The sequence below is a fragment of the Oryctolagus cuniculus genome, chromosome 21, assembly GCF_964237555.1.
Source record: "Oryctolagus cuniculus chromosome 21, mOryCun1.1, whole genome shotgun sequence".
NCBI classification, from domain to species: domain Eukaryota; kingdom Metazoa; phylum Chordata; class Mammalia; order Lagomorpha; family Leporidae; genus Oryctolagus; species Oryctolagus cuniculus.
In genome coordinates this window covers 22,954,130-22,971,881 of record NC_091452.1, presented here as the reverse complement: position 1 = coordinate 22,971,881, position 17,752 = coordinate 22,954,130, and the positions used below count along the sequence as shown (strand labels likewise).

General features: G+C 49.6%; 1 protein-coding gene across 5 annotated transcripts in view; it reads right to left on the bottom strand.

Annotated features, from left to right (window-relative positions):
* Window positions 1-13,357, bottom strand: part of NF2 (NF2, moesin-ezrin-radixin like (MERLIN) tumor suppressor) — an 89,453-nt gene extending 76,096 nt beyond the window's left edge. For 3 of the 5 annotated variants that reach the window (XM_002721163.5, XM_008274683.4, XM_070065782.1), the window contains exon 1: window positions 12,838-13,357. In XM_002721163.5, coding sequence (XP_002721209.1) covers window positions 12,838-12,951 — 114 coding nt within the window. In that variant the 5' untranslated portion in view covers window positions 12,952-13,357. The remainder of the gene's footprint in view (window positions 1-12,837) is intronic. The other 2 variants (XM_070065784.1, XM_070065783.1) reach the window with 1 other exon arrangement.
* Between the last annotated feature and the right edge of the window lie 4,395 nt (window positions 13,358-17,752).

Sequence of the window (17,752 nt, the reverse complement as noted above, 5' to 3'; positions counted from 1 at the left end):
CCTCCTTCACTCCCGCCGTCCAAGAACTAGACTTGAGCCAGGGGACCCGTGCAGCCATCAGCACAGCTTAACCTTCATGGGGGAGCCCTGTGGTAAAAAGGAGACGACAGCAATTTTTTTGAAATAAAAATAAAAGTTTTTCAGGATGCCTAGACAGAATATTATTACTACAAAAACTAATGAAATAATCACACTGCCCTCCTTGAATTTACACCTTAGAATGAGACCATTTGCCCAGGAGAGTAAAGACTGAAGATCTTATTGAAAACACTGGAGCTGCTGTGAAAATTCCTTTTGTTATGGACAACTTACGTCCACTCATCGAATGTTGGCATGATCCATGATGTGGGCATTCAACCCAATCCTAATCCCAGGGGGATGAGGGAAAATATGTTGGAGGTCAACCAGCAGAAGTCGGCTTTGCTTCCAACATAAGATGGTATTAGAATCTCTCACAACTCAATTTTAAGAAATTTTTCATATATGGCTCTCCTTACTGATAGATTGAATTATTAGAGTAAAATTCCAGCCCAGATAAGAAATAACATAACCATTTAGCCTCCTGGCAAATTACATTCAGCACCCACTTTTTCAAAATGACAAATATCAACTCTTTCAAGTGGAAAAATCTTCCAAAGTATCAGGCCAATTGTGCAATGCAGCAGAGTGCAAGGAAGTCTCCCCTCCCCGCACCTCTGCAGTGAAAAGTCTGAACTGATTAGCATCAGGTAACGTGACTCATATGTTAACTACCACTGGTTCTTGGAAAGCCACCAACATCTGACCTCAATAACGCCAGGAATTCCACAAGTACCATCTCTCTTCTTTTTTTACAAAATGCATCCACCATCTCCCGGCACCAGCACCTTGCTCAGTTCATGTACAACATAAACATAAAAATAGGGCAGGAGAGTAAGACTAATCGCTTCTCTGAGCTCTATCATCATAAATCAAACTACTAATACTTTAACAGAATATTCCAGTATCATTTTCAAGCAGACAGTTTACCTGGCATTTAAGAGTCAGTGAGATGTAGTGACGTGACTAATCGCAACAGGGCAGTGCCCACGGTGACCCAAGACTTCTACATTATGCCAATTACAGCCCCTTCTATTTCTTCTTTAAAAGAATTTTATTTTCTATTTTTTTGGAAAGGCAAAGACACACACACACACACACACACACAGATTTTTCCATCCTCTGGTTCACTTCCCAAATACCTAGAACAGCTGGGGCTGGGCCAAGCCAAAGTCAGAAGCTAGGAACTCAATCCAGGTCTCCCATGTGGGTGGCTAGGACCCAAGTACTGACACCTGCCAACTCCTGGAGTGCAATTAGCAGGAAGCTGGAGTGGAAGCAGAGCTAGGACTCAAACTAGGCAGGCGTCCCAAGTGGTATCTTAGCAAAAACACCCACCCCAGTGCCTTCTGTCTCTCCCTCTCTGCCAGGATTTATGCATTCCACACATCCTGCTAACAGCTGTGAAGGGTCAGTAGAATCAGTACCTTTTTGCTGATGTGGAAACAGATCCAGACTGCTTCAGTATCTTATCCATGTTAGAAGTAGTTTGTCTAAAGTTCAAGCCCATGTCTGATTTCAAAGCCCTGGCATTTTCTACTACTGCTCTGCTACTCAAAGTGTGGTCCCTGGACCAGCAGCATTGGCATCACCTAAAAGTTCAGTAGAAATACAGAATGCGGGGCCAGCGCTGTGGCTCAGTGGGTTAACGCCCTGGCCTGAAGCGCCGGCATCCCATATGGGCGCCGGTTCTAGTCCTGGCTGCTCCTCTTCCGATCCAGCTCTCTGCTGTGGCCTGGGAAGCAGCAGAAGATGGCCCAAGTCCTTGGGCCCCTGCGCGTGGGAGACCCAGAAGAAGCTCCTGGCTCCTGGCTTCGGATCAGCACAGCTCCGGCCATTGCAGCCAACTGGGGAGTGAACCAGCGGATGGAAGACCCCTCTGTCTCTCCCTCTCTCTGCCTCTGCTTCTCCTCTCTCTGTGAACTCTGACTTCCAAATAAATAAAATCTAAAAAAATATACAGAATTCAGCCGGCGCCGCGGCTCACTGGGCTAATCCTCCGCCTTGCGGCGCCGGCACACCGGGTTCTAGTCCCGGTCGGGGCGCCGGATTCTGTCCCGGTTGCCCCTCTTCCAGGCCAGCCCTCTGCTGTGGCCAGGGAGTGCAGTGGAGGATGGCCCAGGTGCTTGGGCCCTGCACCCCATGGGAGACCAGGAAAAGCACCTGGCTCCTGGCTCCTGTCATCGGATCAGCGCGGTGCGCCGGCCGCAGCGCGCCGGCCGCGGCGGCCATTGGAGGGTGAACCAACGGCAAAGGAAGACCTTTCTCTCTGTCTCTCTCTCTCACTGTCCACTCTGCCTGTCAAAAAAAAAAATAAAAAAATAAAAAAAAAATATACAGAATTCTTGGGGCCAGCATTGTGGCACAGGTTAAGCTGCCTGCAATGCTGGCATCCATATCGAAGTGCCAGTTTGAGTCCTGGCTGCTCTGCTTTCTCTCTAGCCCCCTACTGGTGCACCTGGGAAAGCAGTGGGAAAGAACAAGTGTTGGACTGTGGGAAGCAGGGCCCGGCTCCCACAACATGGCACTGAGAGGGAGTAAACAAATTTTACACAGCGACATTGGACCTCTGCCACCCACGTGGAAGACCCTGCCATCTGGGGAATGAACCAGCAGATGGAAGATCTCTCATTCTCTTTCTCTCTCTGTCTCTCCCTCTCTCTCTGCCTTTCAAATAAATAAAATAAATCTTAAAAGAAAAGAAATGCAGGATTCTCAAGTACTACTGCAGAACTATTGAATCATATCCACAATTTACCAAGATCCCCATCATCTACGTGCATATTAGTTTGATACATTCTGTACTGTATCATTCTGCCTCTCTGAATATCACTGGTATTATCTCCTTCTTCAGATTACTAATGGGGTGGGGCAGCAGGGAGGGGAGGAGCATTCCCCACCCCCCCACCCCCACCCCCGCCAAGGACACCTGATTGTCAATTGTCTCAAGAACTGGGTCCAGATAGAGAGTGCTACTCAGTAAGTGGGTAGAGGCTTGAGACCCTGATGAGAGACAACGCACGTTTCCATGACAATATGTCAATAGTGTCCAATAAGAAACCCTGCTCTAACTAATATCAACTTTGGATATGAGGCTCATTTCAAGAAGAGAATAAAGGAATTTTTTTTCCTGGGAAAATTATAGCTGAAGAAATCAATGTCATACAAGTTCCTTTTTTTCCTACAAGGTAGTCTTTCTCACTCACATAATTCATGAAGTAGTAACTTAGGTCAGAGGTCCGCAAACTATGGCCCACAGGATAAATGTAATTTGCCAATTATTTTTTTAAAGATTTATTTATTTACTATTTATTTGAAAGGCAGAATTACAGAGAAACACACAGAAAAGAGAGGTCCTCTAACTGCTTATTCAATCCCTAAGTGGCCGCAATGGCTGGAGTTTTCTGGGCTGAAGCCAGGAGCCCAGAGCTTCTTCTGGGTCTCCCACATAGGTATGGGGACCCAAGCACTTGGGCCATTTTCCACTGCTTTCCCAAGGTGTGTTAGCAGAGAGCTGGATCAGAAGTGGAGCAGCTGGGATTGGAACTGGTGCCTATATGGGAAGCTGGCTACCTACTAAGCCACAGCGCCAGCTCCTAAATTTGTTTTTTATAAACAAATTTATTGACATGTAATTCACATACTTTAAAATTTAACCATTTAAAGTATTCATTCAGGGGAAGGTGCTGTGCCACAATATCTCATATTGGAATGCCTGGGTTTGATGACTTGGCTCTGGCTCCTGACCCCCACATAAGAGATCTAGATTGAGTTTGTGATTACTGCTTTGGTCTGGCAAGCATTAAGGGAATAAGCAAATAGGAGCTTTTCTCTGTCTCTGCCACTCAAATTAAAAAAAAAAAAAAATGGTGAGTTGGGGCCAGCACAGTAGGTTAAGCCACTGTCTGAGCGTCAGCATCCCATATGGGTGCCAGTTTGAGTCCCTGTTGCTCCTCTTACAATCCTGCTCCCCGCTAATGCACCTGGGAAAGCAGCAGAGGATGGCCCAAGTTCTTGGGCCCCTGCACCCACTTGGGAGACCAGGAAGAAGCTCCTGGCTCCTGGCTTTGGCCTGGCCCAACCCTGGTCATGGCAGCCATTTGGGAGTGAACCAGTAGATGGAAGATTTTTTGCTTACTGTCTCTCCTCTCTCTCTAACTCTTTCAAATAAATAAATTTTAAAAACCTAAACAAAGGTGAGACTGGACATCCTTGACTTTTTCCTGATCTCAGAGGATAAGCATGCAGACTTTTGCCATTACATATTATGTCAGCTGTGTGGTTTTTTTGAAAGGCAGAGAGAGAGAGAGAGAGAGAGGGAAAGAGCGAGCTTTCTGCCAGCAACAGCCAGGGTGGGGCCAGGCTGAAGTCAGTGACTCAGAACTCAACCTGGATCTCTCAGGTATGTGGCAGGGATCCAAGTACCAAGTACCTGCTGCCTCCCCAGGGTGCTCATTAGCAATAAGTTGGAATCAGAAGCAAAGTATGGAATCTGATATGGGATCCAGGCATTTGGCCCAAGCAGGGTCTTTCATTTTAAAAAGATTTATTATTTATTTGCAAATCAGAGTTACACAGAGAGAAGGAGAGGCAGAGAGAGAGAGGTCTTCCATCTACCGGTTCACCCCCCTCAATTGGCCACTGATCCGAAGCCAGGAGCCTCTTCCAGGTCTCCCACACGGATGCAGGGAGTCAAGGACTTGGGCCATCTTCTACTGCTTTCCCAGGTCATAGCAGAGAGTTGGATCGGAAGTGGAGCAGCCAGGACTCGAACTGACACCCATATGGGATGCCAGCACTGCAGGCAGCTTTACCCACTACACCACAGCACGGGCCCCCAAGCAGGGTCCTAACCGCTGGGCGGAACATCCACCTCATCTTTGAGTAATTTCAATGTGCTATCCCACTGCCTCAGGGCTCCAGTTCTGGTTGAGAAATCTGCTGTTAATCTTATTGGAGCTCCCTTGTAAGTGATGAGTCTTTTTTCCCTGTACGCTTTCAATATTTTCTTCTTTGACATTGGGAATTTTACCATGCTGTGGCTTTCTGTGGATCTCTTTGTAAGTTGCCTCCTTGAAGTTCACTGAGCTTTCTGAAGGTGTAGGTTATCACTTTTCAGTAATCTGGGGAAAGTTTCACTAATTATTTGTTCAAATATTTTTCTTCACTCCTTTTTCCCACCTCCCCTCTGGGACTCTCACTGTGTACATGGTGGTATGCTTAATGACTGCATTCATTTTCTTTTTTTTTTTGGTCCTTTCTATTCTTCAGCTTGTATAATCTCTATCAATCTATTTTCAACTTTACTAATTCTTTACTATTGAATTCTTTTATGAATTTTTTAAAAATTTTGTTTATATATTTAAAAGACAAAGTGAGAGAGAAAGCAGACAGGCAGACAGACAAAAAAATCTTCCATCCACTGGTTCAATCCCCAAATGCCTGCAACAGCCAGGACTGGGCCAGGCTGAAACCAGGAGCCCACAGCTCCATCCAGGTCTCCCACTTGGATGGAAGGAACCCAAGTACTTGTGTCAAGTGCATTAGCAGGAAGCCTGATTGGAAGCAGAATAGCTAGGACTCTAATCAGCATCCCAATAAAAGAAGGCCATCAAAACAAACAATGGCTTAACGCACAATACCACAACACCTGCCCCTCTAGTGGATTTTTATTTCCATTATTATACTTTCAACAACATAATTTTCATTTTTTAATAATTCCTATCTCCATATTGACATTCTCTAGCTGAAACAACAGTGTCAAACACCTTCCTTACTCCTCTATCATTTTGCTTTCCTTTAGCTCTGTAAACAACTTTACACTGATGAGTACAAAGCCTTTTTCAGGGGGCTGGCATTATAGAACAGCAGGTTAAGTCACTCCTTAAAATGCTGGCATTCCCTTATCAAGTGCCAATTTGAGTCCTGGGTACTCTGTTGCCAATTCAGCTCCCTGCTAATGTGCCTAGGAAGGCAGTAGTAGATGGCCCAAGTACCACCACCCACTTGGGCCATTCCCACCCATGTGGGAGGCCAGGATAAAATTTCTGCCTCTCACTGTGGCCTGCCCCAGGGAGTGAATCAGAGGATGGATGATCTGTCTCTTCCACTCTCTTTCTCAGTCTCTTTGCCTTTTAAATAAATTAATTAAATCTTTCAAGAAACATAGTCTTTTCTTAAGTCTAGTCTCTGGTTGCTCTCACTAGCAGTTTTCTGTTGTCAGATCTGTTTCCAGGTCATACTTTCCTGCTTCTTTGCACATCCCTTAATTTTTTTGCCAGAAACTGGATGTTGTAGATGGTATATTGTAGCAGCTCTACGCACTAGTCCCCTCCCCCTCTTCAGGACTTATTATTTTGCTGGTTTATTTGTTTAATGACTGGCTAGAATATTCTAGTAAAATCTACTTGCACACACAGTGTGAAGGCGTGATGCTTGTCAGGGAAGTACAGCTTTCAGTAGACAGTCATCCTGGGACAATGGTGGCATAGGTAGTTCTTGACCACACTCAGTTGTTAAACGCCACTAACAGAAACTTACCGTCCTATTATTTTCTTAAGATTGATTTACTTATTTGAAAAGCAGAGTGACAGATCAAGAGAGAGATAGAGAGAAAAAGAGATATTCCACCCGCTGGTTCACTCCCCAAATGGCCACAACAGCTGGGGCTGGGCCGGGCCAAAACCAGTATCCTAGAACTCCAACTGAGTCTTTCATGTGGGTGGCAGCGGTCCAAGCCCTTGGGTCATCTTCCATTGCCTTCCTAGGCACATTAGCAGGGAGCTGGATTGGAGGCAGAGCAGCTGGACTTGAACTCACACTCTGATACAGAATGCTGGTGTCACGGGCTGTAGCTTCATCTGCACCACAGACAGCCCCTGTCCTGTTGTTTTCAGCAATTCCCTGCGGTATAGCTTGCTCTGTGGATTGATTAATCCAGTCATTTGGGGCCGTTTTCTGAGGAAGTTGTTTCTGAGGTCAACAGCTGATCTTCGTCCTGGCCCCAGAAGGGCTCCTCCCAGCGGGCAAGCTCCCCGTTTCTTTCCTGAGTGCTGGGTGACCTACAGTCTAGGCTGCATCGTCATCAAATCCACAACTCTTCCAACTGCCTCTCACCAAAATCTCTGCAGTTCTCATCAGTGTCCTTAGACAGGAAACTCCCCAAATTGTGATGCAGATAAAGTTACTTTCTTTGGAAAAGTTTAGGAGACAGCACAAGTGTTTCAGTCCCCGACACCCACAATAAAGACGTGGGTAGAGTCTGGGCTCTTGACTAGCCCTGCCTTTGTTGTTGTGGGCATTTGGAGAATGAACCAACAGATGGAAGATATCTCTCTCTCCCTCTCTCTTGCTCTGACTTTCAAATAAAAAATAAATACATCATTAAAAAAAAAAAAAAAGAGCGAGAAGTTGGGACCCCAATAATCTCAGTATGCCATGAGTGGTGTTGTGGCACAAAGGGTTAAATCACCACTCAGGGGGCCCACATCAGAGTGCCTCATTGGAGCCCCAGCTACTTTGCTCCCAATCCAGCTTTCTGAAAATGTGCATCCTCTGAGATAAGAGATGATGGGCCAAGTACTTTGGTTCCTGCTACTCATGTGGGAAACCTGGATGGAGTTTCTGGCTCCCAGCTTCAGCCTGGCTCAGCCCTGGCTGTTATGGGTATTTAGAGAGTGAACCGGTGATGGAAAATCTGTCTCCCTCCCTCCTCCTCCCCTTCTCCTACTCTTTTCTTTCTTTCAAATAAATAAATAAGCAAAGCTTGAAAAAAAAAAAAAAAAAGAGGTGGGTATTAAGGTGCAGGGAGGAGGCATCCATATTGGGTGCCTGGTTCAATTCCCAGCTACTGCACTTCCAATCCTTCCTGCTAATGCACACCCTGGAAGGCAACAGATAATGGCTCAAGTGCTTGGGCCCCTGCCACCCACGTGAGAGACCCAGATGAAGTTCCAGGCTCCCTGGCTCAGCCTGGCCCAGTCCTAGCTGGCTGCTGCAGGCATTTGGGGAGTGAAGCAGCAGACGGAAGAGCTCTCTGTCTCTGCACTCTGCTTTTCAAATAGATGGAAATAAATAAATAAGCATTCAAAAAAAAAAAAAAAGTATAGCCCTGTTTTGTAACAGATTCTGGGTAGAAGAAAGGAGCCCATCTTTCAGCTGTACTCACCCAAGGCTTAACCTCAGCAACAAGCAGCTCTGGGTGAGATGAGAAATGCTGAAATCCTGCCTCTCCTGGGAAGAAAGCCCACTGACGGAGAGGTGGGGGTCGGGGGCCCTGCGTGATGGGTTGTGGCAGTCCGGAGTGGAATCTCCACCTCACCGAGCTGGCGAAGGAGAGTGGTCTTGGTTCACCTACTGTAGCCTCTGGCCTTTCTTTCCGAATTTTAAGTTTTATTTATTTAAAATACAAAGTTTGTCTATTTGACAAGCCAGTCCAGAAACTCCCATCCAGGTCTCCCATGAGTGGTAGGGACCAAGGATTTGGGGCATCTTCTGCTACCTTCCCAGGCTCATTAACAGGAAGTTGGATGGGAAGTGGAGCAGCCAGGACTCAGATATGGAATGTGGGTGTCATAAGCAGTTTAACCTGCTACACCACAATGCCCACACTCTTAGTGTTTCTTGAAAAGATGTTTCTTGGGGCCTGTACTGTAACATAGCAGGTAAAGCTGCCACCTGCAGTGGCCCATCCCATATGGGCACCAGTTCAAGTCCCAGTTCCTCCACTTCCAATCCAGCTCTCTGCTATGGCCTGGGAAAGCAGTAGAAGATGGTCCAAGTCCTTGGGCCCCTGTACCTGTGTGGGAGACCCAGAAGAAACTCCTGGATCCTGGCTTCAGATCAGCCCAGCTCCAGCCATTGTGGCCAAATGGGGAGTGAACCAGCAGATGGAAGACTTCTCTCCCCTCCCTGCCTCTGCCTCTCCATAACTGTCCCTTTCAAATAAATTAAAAAATCATTAAAAAAAAAAAAAAAGATGCTGTCTGCAGTACCAATACTCCATATGGGCAGTGGTTCAAGTCCTAGCTGCTCCACTCCGAATCCAGCTTTCTGCTAATGTATCTGAGAAAGCAAAGATGGTCCAAGCCCTTGGGCCCCTGCATCCATGTGGGAGACCTGGAAGAAGTTCCTGGCTTCTGGTTTCAAACCAACCCAGCCCTGGCCATGGCAGCCATTTGGAGATGAACCAGCAGATGGAAGATTTCTTCCTCTGTCTCTCTCCCTCTGCCTCTCTGTAAATCTGCCTTTCAAATAAATAAATGAATCTCTAAGAAGGGGGAAAAAAAATGATACCACCTGTGGCACCAGCATCCCATATGGGCACCAGATTGAGTCCTGGCTGCTCCACTTCCAATCCAGCTCCCTGCCAATGTGCCTGGGAAAGCAGCAGAAGATGACCCAAGTGCTTGGGCCCCTGCACCCAAGTAAGAGACCTGAATAAAGTCTGGCTCCTGGCTTTGGTCTGGCCCAGCTCTGGCCGTCGCAGCCATTTGGGGAATGAGCTAGCAGATGGAAGATCTCCCTCTCTCTGCCTCTGCTTCTCCCTCTCTGTAACTACCTTTCAAATAAATACATCTTAAAAAAAAAAAAAAATTGGAGCCGTCACTGTGGAATAATGGGTAAAGCCGCTGCCTGCAGTGCTGGCATCTCATTTGGGCACTGGTTTGAGACCCAGCTGTTCCACTTCAGATCTAGCTCTACGCCATGGCCTGGAAAAGCAGTGGAGGATGGCCCAAGTTCGTGGGCCCCTGAATCCACGTGGGAGACCCGGAAGAAACTTCTGGCTCCTGGCTTAGATCGGCACAGCTCCAGCCATGGCTGCCTTTTGGGGAGTGAACCAGCGGATGGAATACTCCCCTCTGCCTCTAGCTCTGACTCTCTGTAACTCTGCCTTTCAAATAAATAAATAAATCTTAAAAAAAAAAAAAAGAAAGAAAGAAAATATGTTTCTTCATGTGCGTAGGCCCCGTCCAGTGGATTTAAACAGTTTTGTTTTTAATTTTCCCTAGTTTTACAGGTGAACAGTGGTAGCTTTTGGGATCCGCATGGAAGGAAGGCCTACACTTCTGGGAATGGAGAGTCCCTACCTGTACTTGCGGGGAAGAAAAGTCCTTGTCAAGGTCCCTGCCGGTGCCTAAAGGTCAACCAATGAGGATCAGACCCGCCTCAACCTTTAACCCCCATGTCCTGAATCTATAAAAGGAGCCCTCCCAATCTCTGATGCTGGACTCCCCCCCCCCCCTCGGTTGCTCTGTTGGGACCGGGGAACCTCGCCCAGGAGCGGAATCCCAACAAAAGCCTGTGAATTAATCGATTCGTCTGCCTGGGAAGATTTGTTATGCGCTGGACACCTTGCAAACAGATCAGTGGCGCTCCCTCACTGTCACGCTGCTAGTGAATCCCGTCCAGTGGAGTTGAAGAGCTGAGTAGTTCCAAAGAAATCCTACAGCCCACAAGGCCAAAAATATTTACTACGTGGCCCCGTGTGGAAGCAGCTTGCCAACCCCCGACGGGACACTGCTGCCAACGCCGCTACTGCACAGACCACACTGGGAGGAGTGAGACTGCAGAGTCCGGGGCTGGGTGTGTGGCACAGCAGTTACACCAATGCTTGGGATGCCCCCACACGGAAGTGTCTGGATCTGAGTCCCGGCTTCTTGCTAATGAGCACCTGGAGGCAGCAGGGGATGGCTCAAGCAGTTGGTTCTCTGCCACCCACGTGGGAGACCTGGAGGGAGGTCACTGCTCCTGCCTTCAGCCTGGCCTAGACCCTGCTACTAAGGAAGATGGAAGATCTGTGTCTCTTTGCCTTTCAGATAAAATTAAAAATGTGAAAAGACCTCTCTCTCCTTGTCCCCTGGCCTTTCAAATAAACAAAAATGCTTTTAAAAATTACTGCAAAAGTAATACTATATTGGCTAGGAGCTTAGTTCAAAGTCCTATTGTGCTGTTTACTAAACATATAGTTTGAGGCACTCTGTGGATACAGGGAGAAAGCAAAGTGTTTGTTTCTATTCTTGCAATCAGCCATCAACACAGAAGGCTTTTCTGAAGCGAGTCACCAAGAAATATGTAGAGGGGCCGGTGCTGTGGTGTAGCGGGTACAGCCACCGCCTGCAGTGCAGGCATCCCATATGGGCACCGGTTCCAGTCCCGGCTGCTCCTCTTTCCATCCAGCTCTCTGCTATGGTCTGGGAAAGCAGCAGAGATGGCCCAAGTGCTTGGGCCCCGGCACCCACATGGGAGACCCAGACGAAGCTCCCGGCTCCTAGCTTCGAATCAGCCCAGTTCTGGCTGTTGCAGTCATTTGGGGAGTGAACCAGCAGATGGAAGATCAAACTCTCTCTCTCTTTTTCTCTCTCTCTGCCTCTGCCTCTCACAAAAAAAATAAATCTTTTTTTTTTTTTTAAAGCAGCGTGTAGCGATTCCTCCCCACCCACAGCCAGTCTATTCTTTCCACAGCAGAGAGAGAGCAGGTGAGGGTCCTTCAGTTAATTCAGTTCTGTCTTTCTCTACCTAGAGGGAGCATCAGAGCCCACAGATTGAGAGCTCAGTCGCCCACGACTGGCCCCCACTTCTGATACCAATCACAGGTCCCCAGCTGTTTCTGTGCACCAGATATAAACCCGAGTCCCCACAACTGCTCCTGGATTCGACTGATTTGCTGGAAGCGGCTCAGAGAGACACTAACTCCCCTGTTCACAGGGACTATTACAAAGCATATGGATGAAAGGCACCCGGGAAGGTGCTGGGGCATCCCTGCCGTCTCCCAGCATGCCACCCTCCACGAACCCCCACATGCCCAGCCCCCTGCACGTTCTCTGAACCCTGTGCGTTTTGAGGCTGTATGGAGGCTTCACTAAAAGGCATGACTGATTACATAATTGACTACTGGCCACCGACTTCAGCTCCAGCCCCTCCTCCACTCACCCCCAGAGGTTAGGGGGTGTGGCGGAAAAGTCCCAACTCCCTAATCTTTGCAGTGGTCTTCCCCACCAGCCCCCAACCCAAAACTACCTAAGGGCTTCCTAGCAGGTCAGCTCATCAGCACACAAAAAGACACTTATCGCTTTGAGATTCCAAGGATTTTAGCTGAGAAGACCGAATACATAGTTCGCGTCCTCAGAGGCACCTCCACCTCTGAGTTGTCCCACGGAGGAAAATGTGCCCACGTCTCACCCTCAGAAACTCTTCAGCCCATGATATCTGCTACCATCATCATGCAGGAAACTTCCCAGAAAGTAAGTTGATGACACCACCTCTTTCCTCAAAGAGTTTTTCCCTGAAAATGTAAGCTTTGGGAAAGAGAGACAGGGATAGACTTTCCAAATAAATGAGATGGAATTTCCAGTGCTCGAGGTAACCACATTATCTAAGCAAGGCTGAAAAACGACAACAACAACAACAAACCCTCGGGTGTGCGCTCAAGCCTCCTCCCACGGTGGAGACCAAACTCACAACCACGGACGCTTCCAGCCTCTTCCCACCACAATGAATGAAAACAAACTTCAGAAAGGGCTGAAAGCCCCAAAGCAACAAGGCTCTTTGACACAGGAGTTGGGCCTACGTGGCCCTTTCCGGCTCCGACCCTCTCCACGCCCAAAAGACGGCAGCCACGGAGCTCGGCACGCTCCCCCGCGCCTGTCACACCGCCGCCGGGGCGGGACGCGCGCGGGGCCGGGGCGGGACGCGCGCGGGGCCGGCGGCTCCTCCCCGGGGTCCCCCTCGCCGCAGCCCGTGGGGGTGCCGGCCGGTTACCTCGCAATTGAACTCCATCTCGGCGTCCATGGTGACGATCCGCACCGTGAACGTCTTGGGCTGCTTCCTCTTGAGCGAGCTGAAACTCATGCGGGAAGCGATGGCCCCGGCCATGGCGCGGGGCTCAGGCCCGGGGACCTTCGCACCCCAAGGCCTGTGATCGGGAACTGTTAGCCCCCCTGGAGCAGCCGCACAGGCCTCAAGGCCACCATGGTGGCCGGCACACCGGCCTGGAAGCGATCTGGGCTGGGTGGGTCCCCGGCGGCCAGCATGGGCCGCGAGGACCCTGCCTCGGGAGCGGAAAGGGGACCTGGGGGTCAGGCCCTGCCGGACGGCGGCGGGGAGGGGACGCGAGCCGGGACCGGCCAGACGGGCGCGGCCCGGCGCTGCCGGACTCAGGCCGCGCGGACGCCGAGGACGCCCAGGGACTAAGAACCCTAGACGGCGGCGGCCCAGACCCGGCGCGCCTCTCCAGGGCCGACCGGAGCCCCGGGGCCGCGCACTACCGAGCGCGCGCGGGGCTGTCACTGTCCTCGCTCCGCGTGCCCGCGCGAAGCGTCCCCCTCCCAGTAGCCCTCTGCCAGCTCCGGGCTCCGCCCTCAGTACCTTCGGATCACTACACACAGAGTAACTTAACTCAGCGGCTGCCTCCCAGGCGCCACGGTTGGCTGAGAACGCCAAAGGAGGTGGGACTTTCCTGCTTCGTCCCGCCCCCTTCAGAAAGTTTCACCAATTAGAAGTTGTGATTTAACTAGCGGCGGCGGTCCGGCCTCGGCGTTGATTGGCTGTAGGGGCAGTCACTCTAGATGCTTTTGTTCGAGCGACTACGCCTATTCCAGCAAGATTGGTTGAGGCGGCGCAGTCGGGCGCGCAGCGGGGAGAAGCCTGGAGCTTGGTCCCGGAGCGCTGGCGTGAGGTCCCTCTCTGGACCGCGGGCCGAGAATGGCGCTCCAGGGGATCGCGTTTCGAACACCGGGCGGATATTCCTCCTTGACACTTAGTTACACCTACTGATTTGTGTTTCTCAAACTTTTAAAACACTTGTGGAGACCTAGTGGGTTGCCGGTACTTTCCCGCCAAATCCTTCAGCTTCTCTTTAGGAAAATTACTGTTAGCAAAAAGGAATAATGCTTGTACCTGCCGCACGGAGTTGATGAGGAACTTGAGCGCTTTGAATACACCTAAGGCTTCAGGGCCGTGAGTGGCACACCCTAGAATCCTACAAAGGTTGCAGATCAGAAAGGGGAAAGAACGTCATCAAGGGTTATAGTGGGTGTCAGGAGGAGTCTATGCTTCTGTAGTTTAGAAAGTCAAAACTTCGATTTTTATTTATTTTTATTCGAGAGACAGAGCACCCATCTGTTGGTTTGATCCCCAAACACCCACAACGGCTCGTGGAGGAGTGGAGGAGGAGGGCCAAAGCCAGAAGCCAGATTACCTGAGCCATGGCCGCTGCCTCCCGGGGTCTGCATTAACAGGAGGCAGAGACAGGAGCCTGAGTCGGGAACGGAACCCAGATACTCCTCTATTTGGAGGCGGGTGTCCTACCCAGTGTGCTAACTACTAGGCCAAACGCCCACTCTCCTAGTTCTATTTTAAATAGCTCTCAGTTGTCAAATGCAGGCAACTACTTAAGTTTCGATTGAACAGTTAGCACTTCATGAGTGCTTTGATTAACATCACCTCCAGGGCCTGCATTGTGGTACAGTGTGCTGAGCTTAACCCCCCCACCCCCCACCTGGATGCTGCCATCTTGTATGAGCTCTGCTTAGGGTCCCAGCTCCTCTACTTCTGAGCCAGCTCCCTGCTAATGCACCTGGGAAAGCAGCAGAAGATGGCCCAAGAGCTGGTACCACTCCACGTGGGAGACCTGGATGGAGCTGCAGGCTCCTGGCTTTGGCCTGGTCCAGTGTTGCATCCACTGGTCAGCTAAAATAGAATGTTACAAAAACCAGTGACAGTCACACATGAATTTTATTGAAAAATGAGAGACAAATGAGAAGCAAGGCAACCGATTGGGACCAGAGTGCGGCCCCCAACCGCGAGTTACACAGCTTTTTATAGTATTCTGTCCACTAGGGCTCACAATTTCAAACCGGACCCCTGGTATGCAATGAACAATAAAAACCAAACCAGAATATGGTTGTAAGATAACAGTTAACAATAACAAACCCAGTAACAGATCCAAGATATGGTTGTAAGAGAACAGTGCAGGGCGCATTTCTGTCAACCTGGTTCCTGGGAATTTGGGCCCACGTAGTTTCACAAGATACACCCTTAGCCGTTAGCAAGCAAAGCTAATATGTGCAGAAACAAGAGGTCTGCAATTAGCTTTTAGCCACACTCACTCCATTTTGATTCTGATTCTGCACCAGCCCTGGCCATTGTGGCCATTTTGGGAATGAACCAGTGGATGGAAGATTCTTTCTCCCTCTCTACCCTACCCCCACCCCCCATAACTCTGCCTTTCAAATAAATAAATAAATAAATAAATGTTTAAAGAATCACTCCCACTGTACAGATGAAGAAACTGAGACTTGGCCTGATAGAACCACTTGCTGTTATCACCCACATAGTGAGAGGCAAACCTAGGTCTGTGCCGCCCAGTGCCTGCTGGTATTACCGCTGTGCCGCCTGCTTCCCTGTTTGTGACTTCCAGATTCTCCCTGTTGCAGCCTCCGTGAACCTGAACTTCCAGGGTGGGCGTATAGCCTAGTAGTTAAGCCACAGGTTGATACCTGTGTGCCTCGTTGGAGTCTCTGGCTTTGAGATCCACCTCCAGCGTCTGAGCCCCAGCTCCCTGCTAATGCAAACCCTGGGAGGCAGCAGGGATGGCTCAGGTAATCGGATTCCTGGGGGGAATCTAGATCTCGTTCCCGGCTCCCAGATTTGAGCCCACGAGATCTGGTCATTGAAGGCACTTGGAGAATGAACCAATGGATAGATGAGAGCTTTCTGCCTCTCTCCATCTCAAAGAAGAAGAAAAGAAAAAGAATTATGAGCTGCAATTCTGGAGCGGTTAGCAGACACTGTTGCTGTAACTACCCTAATAGCATAAACCTAGTTTTTCGGCACAGGCCCCTGCAGTGCCAGGAAGCACCAGCGGGCCCCAGGAATCATTTGCTGGCACACCCAGGATGGTTGCCACCGGGAGACTTTATGTCCTGTGTGCTGCTAGCAAATTCTGCCCACGGAACCTGATTGTTCACGGCAGTGTGGGCGTGTCTCCATTTCCACTGCTTCAGTTCTTCCCTGCAGGTGGGAAAACCAGGCTGGATTCTCCTCTGGGCTTCCCACAGAGATGACAAATCAGGCCTTTCAACCAGGGCCAGGGATGCTAACAGAAAATAAGTGGCTCTGGGAACCCACTGAGGAGTAGCAAATGCAAGTGGATCAGACAGCAGGGGCTAAAAAATAACATTGATAGCCAGTAATAGCTCGTTTTTATGGAGGCTTTGCGAAGCGGTGGGCGCTGGGCTAATTAGCCAGACATGCTGAGTGTGAGGTTCCTTGAGGACATCCAGCTAGGTGTGTGGATCTGGGCCTCAGGTGACAGCCAGAAATAAAAATAGATGCGGTGGAATATTATGCTGGTATTAAAAGTGGGGAGAATAGGGCAGATATTTGGTATAGTGACATCTGTATCAGAGTGCCTGGGTTCAAACCCTAGCTCTGCTCCTGATTCCAGCTTCCTGCTTGGGAGGCAGCAGGCCATGGCTCAAATACTGGGGTCTCTACCACCCTCATGGGAGACCTGAATTGAGTTCCTGCCTCCTGCCTTTGGCCTGGCCTGGCCAGTCCTGGTGGTTGCAGGAATGTGGAGAGTGAACCAGCACTGATAGGGCATCTCTGTCTATATGTCTGTCTCTCCATTTTTCAAGTAGTTTTTTTTTTTTTTTTTTTTTTTTTTTTTTTTTACAGGCAGAGTGGACAGTGAGAGAGAGACAGAGAGAAAGGTCTTCCTTTGCCCTTGGTTCACCCTCCAATGGCCACCGCGGCCGGCGCACCGCGCTGATCCGATGGCAGGAGCCAGGTACTTATCCTGGTCTCCCATGGGGTGCAGGGCCCAAGCACTTGGGCCATCCTCCACTGCACTCCCTGGCCACAGCAGAGAGCTGGCCTGGAAGAGGGGCAACCGGGACAGAATCCGGCGCCCCGACCGGGACTAGAACCCGGTATGCCGGCGCCGCAAGGCGGAGGATTAGCCTAGTGAGCCGCGGCACCGGCCAAGTAGTGTTTTTTTTTTTTTTTTTTTAATGGAAAAAAGAAATTGAAACAGGTGATAGTAGTCCTTAGCACATAAAGGTTTGGGGAGGAATGATTCAGGTAAAACTCATTAAGGCCTGGCCTGCAGACACCAGTTACAATGATCTGTGGAAGGAATAAGTAAAGGACATGAGGAGGTAAGTGCTTACAGCCTCCACAGTGATAACAGCCAGCACTTATTGGCTGCTGATCATAGAAGGCACTCTGCTAGGTGCCTTGCGTGCTTTGCTTCTTTTGATGTCTTTCAGTGCCCTCTTTGGTAGATATTACAGCCTTATTTTATACGTGAGGAAACTGGAGAAGGCGGAAAAGAGGGATGATAAGGCTCCTAAGCGGTGAGCTGTGATTTGCATCCGGGACTGCATTAATCCATCACTTACCTACTTGACGTTTGTTCCGCCATCCATCCAGAGGATCGGTGGTTCTGAAAGGACGGTCCCTGCCCTACAGGGGACGTTTGGTAGTGTCTGCAGACTTCGTTGGTTGTCACCACGCAGACGTGCTCTGAGCCTCTGGGGTAAAAGCCAGGGATGCTGTCAAATAGCCCACAGTGCACAGGACAACCCCTCCACACAGAGTTAACCACGCCAAGTGTTAGTAGTGATGCAGCCAGTTAAGCCCCCTCTCCACGACACATCCATACCAGAGT